Source organism: Dermacentor andersoni, chromosome 11 (assembly GCF_023375885.2).
Source record: "Dermacentor andersoni chromosome 11, qqDerAnde1_hic_scaffold, whole genome shotgun sequence".
Classification (NCBI taxonomy): Eukaryota; Metazoa; Arthropoda; class Arachnida; order Ixodida; family Ixodidae; genus Dermacentor; species Dermacentor andersoni.
The window spans coordinates 5,271,534-5,280,736 of record NC_092824.1 but is presented as its reverse complement, the minus strand read 5'-3'; the positions used below and the strand labels follow the sequence as shown (position 1 = coordinate 5,280,736).

Below are 9,203 nucleotides of genomic sequence, written 5' to 3'. Positions count from 1 at the left end.
TGTATCCTGTAATTTAATTTCTGGCCATGTGCTTGCAAGTCGCGTGTCAATCTCCTGATTTTGCTGACAATCTTGTGTGATGTGCAGGCCCAGACAGTTTCTGGTGAATCCATGCAGGGTGTTGTGCAGGGTGTAATCTGCACTACAAGTGCTGCTTTGATTGCTTTCAGTTCAGCTTTTGTAGGTGTAGGATGACCTGGAATGGTACTCACTTATATGGGGTTTAAGTTTATGTTGTGTCATACTACTGTTACACTGCTATTGCCAGATCAGTGTACTGTATGCGCCTTATGTTTGCTTGCATCTTCATGATTAGCAACCTCCTCTGTGTGTTTGGCAGTTGCATATAGTCTCCTGGCCTAATTGTTTGCCCCCATATTCCACAGTATGGTCCTGTTGTGTTTCAAGTTCAGGTACTCCCGAGGTTGTGTTTCTGAAGGGAGGTGTAGTCGTCTTTGCATCTCATATGCTAGCTGGCATAGTATCTTGGGATGAGGTTCTGAGCTCTTGAGACAAAGAATTTGTGCTGCAGGCTGCAACTCTACTCTGTCTAGGTGCTTGTTCGTTAGCTCTTTCTCATAGAGGTCTTCAATCATGGTACAGTTGGAAAGACCTGTTATTACTACGTGATGCCTGCATTCGATGAGTTGTCTTTTTTGTGTGCTGCTGGTAATTCATACCGTACCATACCTTGGACACAAGCACAACATCTGCGATTTTCTATAGTATCCACTCGTCCACCCCCATTATTTCGAGATTATTCTTTTCACCAGGTGTGGAAGTTGCGTCCAGGCATTGCATAATTGTTTCACCCACGTGCTGGCTCTGCCGTCATGGGCTTACACTAGCTGAGGATTTGTGGATGTTGACTTGCGGGCATATTTGTCCAGCTATGTGGATCACAATGTGCAATCTGAGGTAGTTCTTGATTCGAGTCTTTTCTTTTTTATCCGACGTCGACATGAGCTGACTTATCAGAAAGCGAGAGGCCAGACTGACCAAGAAAGTCTGCCGTGTTGTCGAGGGCCTGTTGCATCATTCTTGATTTCTGAACAAGATAGCTTTCCCATAGACTGTAATACACCATAGGCTGTAGTGTTTCTTGTAGTATGCCCGTGTTGTTAGTGTGTGTGGGCCTAATGTACCTCCAACTCTCACCTGGAATTTTCTGTCTTTCAGAAAGTTACTGTTTAAGTGCTCTACCAGAAATGTTTTTGCTCATCGTTCCTCTTATTAGAGCAGCATGAGGTACTGCTGTTAAAAGCCTCTTCACTCTCTTCATTCTTTCATAAGCGGTATTACACAATGTCCTGCAATAAAGTTTCTGCTGCTTATGGCCCCCTCATATCTGCCAGAAGGGACAACTCTTGAAAAAGGTTTTTTTTTGTGCTATGTGTGCGACGCAGTATGAGCATTCATGCCTTGACATTTATACATCTGTAGAACCAGCTTCCTGACAGAGTACTTGCTATACCTGATCATGCTTATTTGTGCAGTGCTGTTGAACTGTTGTGCAGTGCTATTGCATATTGATGCAATAAATATTTACACACTCGAATTATCACGAAAGATGGTTGTTTTACAATTCTGCCCTTTGCTTTCTATTGGTGTTAGATTTTGCATAAGCATGCCCCCCTATGCAATAGTATCTTGAAGTGTAAGGGTTCAATAAACGGTGATGAACTAAATCTAAGTGCAAGAGCTTTTTTTCTCACCTATGACTCCCATCGAAATGCGACTTCCATGGCTGGCAAATCAAGCCCTCGCCTTGTGTTAGCAGCAAATTGCTATAGCCACAGTGGCAGGTAAACAAATTGAAGAACAATATTTCTGTCTATAATTTTTTGTCTTCCCTGTATGTAAGTAAAGTTTGGAATAAGTTTGTCATTGCAAAAAGGCCAGTTTGTGGTCTTTTATTGAATGAACCACACATTGTGTATAGTTGAAATGCAGAAATTTGTTCTAAAATCCTCGGGTGATATATGTTCTTGCAAGTAGCATGGTATTTCATTACTTATAAAGATAGTAATCGCAGGGGATATCGTTATGTGGGTTTACACACTAATATATGTGATCACAAACTTATTAGAAACTTACTAGAAACATGTAAGGCATGAATGTTTCTGCACACTTGATCAGCTGTGAACAAGCAAGAACTGCTTGTACTGGCTGACTTCACTGCACAGTTTTGATTAACTTTTCTTCAGCGTGTCGTTTTACACTGTTTTATCCCCACAAGAACAGGCCGTTTGCCTGCTTTTTGCATTGTTGCACGAGTTCTACATAATTGTGCAGGAGGGTACATTGTCACTTTGCCACAATAGCAAGCAGTTTAATTAATCTACTAGCTGTACAGTTAATTACCTTGCAGAGCAAGTGTTCATACAGATGCAGTAAGGATACAAAGTCCGCAACATAGTCTATGTTTATTGGTTTCTGTGCCAGAAAAAAATTCTCCAGAGAAGAGGTGCAACTTAACGTGCATGTAATATTTTATTCAAGCCACGGATTTAATGCTATCGTAGCAAATTCACTACGAAAGCCTACACTTTTGCTCTGTCAAATTTAATAAGAGGCAAGATAAGCTTTCAAGATGCATCGGGAAATTCATGCTTGAAAACCGACAAGAAAATGCAACTGAACGGTACCGCGTTCAGCGCAACGTTGAAATACTTTGCTGTCTTGTCATTTGCCCTTGCCGAGGTTGAAATAATTCAAGCTGCTCCGTAAGCGCAATTTTTGCATGCTACTCAACAAAAGAAAATTGTGACGACCTTGTCATCTGCTGGGGATCGAACACCTGTTAGCACTGACAACTCGCAAAGGCGTACGAAGTAAACGTGAAAATACACTTCATTTGCTGTGTAGCGTGTCAACAAACGCATAGCAATCGGAGAATGCAATCTGCGGTACAAGTTTTTTTATTCTCCCTTCGCGTACGTACAGAATTCGACGATCATCGTCTCCGCGCATTGCACTTGTCGTGCGAGACGCCATTTTCCAAAACAAACCGGCGAAATAGCTCCGTTGACAGCTCTCCGCGCAATTTCGACGGAAAATCGCAGCGATCAGTGCGACGGTGCGACTGTGAGACCAACCGGTTGGTCGCAGCCGAAAATCGGGGGGTTGGCAGTGCGACTGCGACTTTCATCGTAAACGACGGAAATCGCACTTCCGGTGCGACGAAAATCACATCATGTGAAACAGGCTTAACACCATAGCCACTGAGCGACCACGGCGGGCACTTACCGGGTTTCGACGCGAGAACGTGAAGCTATAAGGCAACAAGTGAACGAAATGCTGCGCGACGACATAATCAAGCCATCGAAAAGCCCGTGAGCCTCTCCTGTAGTGTTGCAGAAGAAAAAAGGCGGAACACTACGTTTCTGCGTTGATTATCGTCGTCTGAACAAGATCACGAAGAAGGACGTATACCACCTCCCACGAATAGACGACGCATTGGATCGGCTCTGCAACGCTAAAGACTTCTCGTCGATGGACCTCAAGTGTGGCTATTGGCAAATAAAAGTCGACGAAAGAGATTGGGAAAAGACCGCCTTCATCACTCCAGACAGCCTCTACGAGTTCAAGGTTATACCATTCGGACTATGCTCGGCGCCTGCAGCGTTCCAGCGCGTGCTGCACACGTTTTTAGCAAGAATGAAGTGGCAGACGTGTCTCGTTTACTTGGATGACGTCGTCGTCTTCGCCGGAAATTTCGACGATCACCTCAGGCGGGTTGCGAGAGCACTAGAGGCCATCGAGTCATCAGGGCTCACTCTGAAGCCGGAAAAGTGTCGCTTCGCTTGCGATGAACTTCTGCTCCTAGGCCACGTAATCAGCAAATCTGGTGTTCACCCAGACCCGCAAAAGACAGCTGCTATCAAACAGCTCCCGCGACCCATCGACAAGAAGGCAGTGCGTATATTCCTTGGCATATGTGCTTACTACAGGCGCTTTGCCAAGGATTTTTGACGCATCGCTGAGCCGTTGACACGTCTAACTAAATGTGTTGTTGAGTTCAAGTGGGAAACGGCGCAGGCCGACGCATTTGAAGAACTCAAACGAAGCATGCAGTCGCCACCGCTACTTGCGCACTTCGACGAGTACGCCGATACAAAAATCCATACTGACGCCAGTAGCCTAGGCCTCTGTGCCGTTCTAGTCCAGAGGAGAAACGGAGTTGAACGGGGGATAGCTTACGTTAGCCGGTCGCTGTCAAAAGCGGAAGGCAACTATTCTACGACCAAAAAGGAATGCCTCGCCATCGTTTGGGCTACTGCTAAATTTCGCCCTTATCTATATGGCAGGCCATTCAAAGTCGTCAGCGGTCATCCCGCGTTGTGTTGGCTAGCGAATTTAAAGGATTCTTCTGGATGACTGGCGCGGTGGAGCTTCAGATTACAAGGACACGACATCATTGTAACCTACAAGTCCGGACGAAAACACTCTGATTCCGATTGCCTATCACGCGCCACCATTGGAAAATGACGAGAATGATGAAGCCCTCCTTGGAATAATAAGCGCGGAAGACTTCGCTGAACAGCAACGGGCAGACCCGGAGCTTAAAGGCCTCGTCAAGTATTTGGAAGGGCTCTCCGACGTGGTCCCTAGGGCATTTAAGCGCGGATTATCTTCGTCGACGCTTGAAAACAATCTACTCCTGAAGAAGAACTTCTCACCAGTCCGCGCCAACTACCTTCTTGTTGTTCCGTCGGCGCTGCGCCCAGAAGTACTGCGCGCCCTACATGATGATCCGTCAGCTGGGCACCTCGGTTTCCGTTGGGACCGAGGTGCCAACAGAAACGTTTCCATCAAGTCCATCAGAAAATGTTTCTGATGGACTTGTTGGGACCATTTCCGACGTCAATATGCGGAAATAAGTGGACCGTCGTGGCAACGGACTACCTCACCCGCTTCGCTGAAACTGAAGCTCAGCCGAAAGGTAGCGCAGCCGAAGTGGCAACATTTTTCGTCGAAAGCATCCTGCTCCGACATGGCGCCCCAGAAAACCTGATCACCGACAGAGGAACGGCCTCTACAGCGGAGCTCACCCAAACCATTCTGCAGTACAGTCAGACAAGGCACAGGAGGACAACTGCCTACCACCCACAGACGAATGGTCTTACGGAGCGACTGATTAAAACCCTCGCCGACATGCCAGTCATGTACGTCGACGTCAAACACAAGACCTGGGATGCCATCCTGCCGTACGTAGCCTTCGCTTACAACACGGCGGTGCACGAAATAACACAGATCACACCGTTTAAGCTCGTTTACGGCAGGAACCCCACGACGACGCTCGACGCCATGCTGCCGCACGTCACTGACGAGGAGAATCTTGACGTCGCTACCTATCTCCAGTGCGCCGAAGAAGCCCGACAGCTCGCTCGCCTACGAATCAAGCACCAGCAGCGTACCGACAGCCGACACTACAACCTTAGACGACGCTTCGTCGAGTACCAGCTCGGCGACCGTGTTTGGGTATGGACCCCGATACGCTGACGAGAGCTGAGTAAGAAACTATTGCGACGCTATTTTGGACCCTACCAGGTCATCTGACCTATTCACGCACTGCACTATGAGGTGGTGCAAGACGGCATTTCACCCGCCGTGGTTGCTCAGTGGCTATGGTGTTAGGCTGCTGAGCACGAGGTCGCGGGATCGAATCCCGGCCTCGGCGGCCGCATTTCGATGGGGGCGACATGCGAAAACACCCGTGTACTTAGATTTAGGTGCACGTTAAAGAACCCCAGGTGGTCGAAATTTCCGGAGTCCTCCACTACAGCGTGCCTCATAATCAGAAAGTGGTTTTGGCACGTAAAACCCCATAATTTAATTTTTTTTAGGACGGCATTTCGCATTCACAGCGGCGCCGCGCACGATCTAAAGTTGCCCACGTGGTGCGTCTTATACCCCTGACACACGGGCAAAACTAAAGTCCTTTCCAGTAAAACCCTTTTGCTACTCTGAAGGACCCTTTGCAGAAAGGAGTTGCGCCGATGACACACGGCACCGCACTGAACTTCTTTAGGTAGTTCCTCAGATGGACGCCGCAAGAAAAATAGCGCTGGCTGTTACATCCACAAGAGAGAAAACATTCTTAAAAAGCTGCGTCTTTAATTACACTTAGCTACTGTAGAACCTAAAAATATATTTTTTTCATTGTTGATGGCTAATAATGCTTATAGTTGTTTATTTTATTCGCGTTTTTGCGTTGTTAGCAGCCATTTAACTTGGTCCAGCAACTATGTGCAGCCGGTGTTTTGCTGTGCGTGCTGTTCATTCTGGTGATGCCCACATTTCTGTCGTCCCTTTTCACGTCTTTGTCGTCCCTTACTTCGTGCGCGCAGGCGTAACGCGTTTTATTCAATATTCCAACAACTGTGATCGCGTGACAGAACTGCGCAGTTGCAACATGGCTCAGCGAAGCGCTAGCGACGAAGCAAGACTTGAGGTCGCTCTGATGCTTGTCGCTCTCGGATCCCTTGAAGATGAGATAAACGCCGCAAAGGCCAAAGTAGAAACCATCAAACGTCGACTCATCATGAACAGCTTCATGTTGACAACTTCGGCACTGTCCCTTCGAGCCGCCAACCGCGAAAGCTGGACCTACGTGCGCAACGAACGATGGTTTGAAGACACGGTGCCCTGCCTTGGTGACGGCCACTTTAAGCAAGGTTTTCGAGTGAGCCCAGCCACCTTCCGTTATCTTGTGGACTGTCTGCGTCCTTCGCTGGAGAGGGTTACAACGAATATGCGCGAGTGCATTGCGGTGGAAAAAGTGGTGGCCATCGGCTTATTCAAACTGTGGTCCGTGGCAGAGGACCGAGTCGTGGCCACTGTCTTTGGCGTCGGCCGTTCAACGGTGAATGGTATTTATCGAGAGTTTTGCGAAGCCGTCATTTCCGTCTTGGAAAAGGACTGGCTCAAGATGCTGCGTCCAGCGGACATGGACGAACACATTCGCGAATTCATGGCCGTCTGTGACTTTCCCCAAGCCGTAGGAGCCCTCGACGGCTGCCACTTTCCCGTGTCGCCGCCGGAAGAACATGCCACTGACTATTATAACTATAAGGGATGGTAAGTTGATTTCGCCTGTTTGAGTAATTAACCTTCGTGCCTAAGACATTGTACTCGATGCACGCTTAATGTGCCTTTTAGCGTGGGCGGGTTAGAAATTAGAAGCGCATTTTAACAGCACCGCATTTAGCTTGAATAATCACCGTAATTGTCCTCACAAATGCAGTCCGGCAACTTGTTTTCCTAGGATGTACAACCGCGCGTATTTTTTGCAATTACAGCGATGCAAAAGAAAATCCTCGCTACAAGCTTCCCAAAAACAAAGCCTACCGAGAAAATAAGTTTGTTACGTGAACACTTATTTATAGCATACGAGAAGGAGAAGTATGTTGCAATTCACTTTCGAGGCCTTGAAGCAGCTAAAGGCATTATCACGACAGAAAATTTCCGTTGAAAAAATTGGCAGTGGTAGCTTGCAGGAGCCGTCAAATGCTACGAAGCGTCGTGGCAACCAAGACGAACATAGCCTCAAATTTATTTACTTGGCGTGATACACAGTGAAGATATGATCAGGAGAGCTTTAAGAGATTGTACATATAGGGCTAATGTTAGGAAATTACTTGAATATGAGGCCGACGTCAATGTTCTGAGGTGAAAGGAGCATAGACACAAATAAGAGATATATTATGTGTATTGTCTAGTGCCTTTCACCTCACAATATGCCAAACCAACATGTCCAGTTTTCCATCCCAACGTCTTGTCAACGCATTCATGAATTGTTCTTAATCTATTAACATCGAAATTGCAACCGCTTTTAAATAAGATGTTCTTATTGACTCGACTATTGTGTATATGTTCATTTTTGCAGGCACAGCATTATTCTTCTGGCTCTCGTGGACCACAAGTACCGTTTCAGGTATATAAACGTGGGTGCCCCTGGAAGAAGCCACGACTCTCACGTTTACCGAATGTCGAGCCTCTCCCAGATGGTTGCAAGTCCCCTTTTTAAGGCTCCGGCTGCAGCAATTGGAGGAGTTGCCGTCCCACCTCTGATATTGTGCGACCAAGCATTCCCACTAACACCAAATCTCATTAAGCCATTTGGACACAACGGTCCACTGAATGAAGACCAGAGAACATTCAATTACCACATCAGCCGAGCGAGACGTATAGTAGAAAACGCTTTTGGGAGACTTAAAGCAAGATTTCGCTTCACGTCGAAGAGAATGGAATGTGATATTGACAATGCCCGCCTGGTGATTCGCGCATGCTGCGTGCTCAACAACATTTGTGAGCATTTCAATGATGCAGTTCAGTTTCAGTGGCTCCAGGAAGTACAACAGTCTAACAACCAACTGCCCCAACCAGTGCGTAGTAGCGATTCTGAAATTGGAAATGCAGCCAGTGTGCGTTCTGCACTCGTGGACTACTTCAGACAGAGGGTGTAGACCTTGGTAGCTCACTTCTAGAAATTGGGCCCCAACATGCAAGTGCTTTGTGCTCACACTCGTGAATAAAATAAAGTGACCATTTTTTCTGCCTCAAGTTTTATTAAAAAAACCAACAACTGCATTCACGAGCTTTTCTTGCAGCTGCAGGTGTTTGCTTCGCAGCTCAAATTCAGTTTGTTGTGCCCGTTCAAGTTGCTCTCGCAGCATTCTCTGTTCGGCAAGTATGGAACCTTGAATTTCCGTCGCTGTCGTTGTCCGCCGTCGCTTCCTTGTTTTGCGTGCTGCTGTGCTCGCTTCGGGGCTCACAGCAGACTGCACGGTGGGTGAAGGTGGTGGTGACTCTTCTGTCGGTGTTCCTGACACCGATGTGCCTTCACTGTCGGTCATGTCTGAAGTGAGACCGCTCTCCATGTCAGAGATCAGCTGTAAACATTTAAGAAAAAAACTGCTACACAGATTGCAAGCAAAATATTTCACCAGAGGCAGCGCATAGCAGCCTCTTAAGTGTAACTGACATGGCCACTTCGTTATAGCCACAATCACACCTGTTGATAATTACATTGAAGAAATGAACTGCACAAATGGGGATAGAATTTCTTATTATGCAGTACAATATTGCACCAAACACGACAGCTTTTCTGGGAATCTAGGGGCATCCTCAAAAAAAAAAAAACAAGCTTAATGTAACAAAAGCACCTTTATCATGCAAAGCAAAGGTCTCTTCAATTT

General features: G+C 46.8%; 1 protein-coding gene across 1 annotated transcript; it reads left to right on the top strand.

Moving 5' to 3' along the window:
• The first annotated feature begins 6,279 nt into the window (after positions 1–6,279).
• Positions 6,280–8,471, top strand: LOC126527922 (uncharacterized). The gene is made up of 2 exons (XM_072285249.1): positions 6,280–7,083; positions 7,892–8,471. The coding sequence occupies exons 1-2, from the start codon at positions 6,419–6,421 to the stop codon at positions 8,469–8,471; spliced, it is 1,245 nt and encodes a 414-aa protein (XP_072141350.1). The 5' UTR covers positions 6,280–6,418.
• The last annotated feature ends 732 nt before the right edge of the window (positions 8,472–9,203 follow it).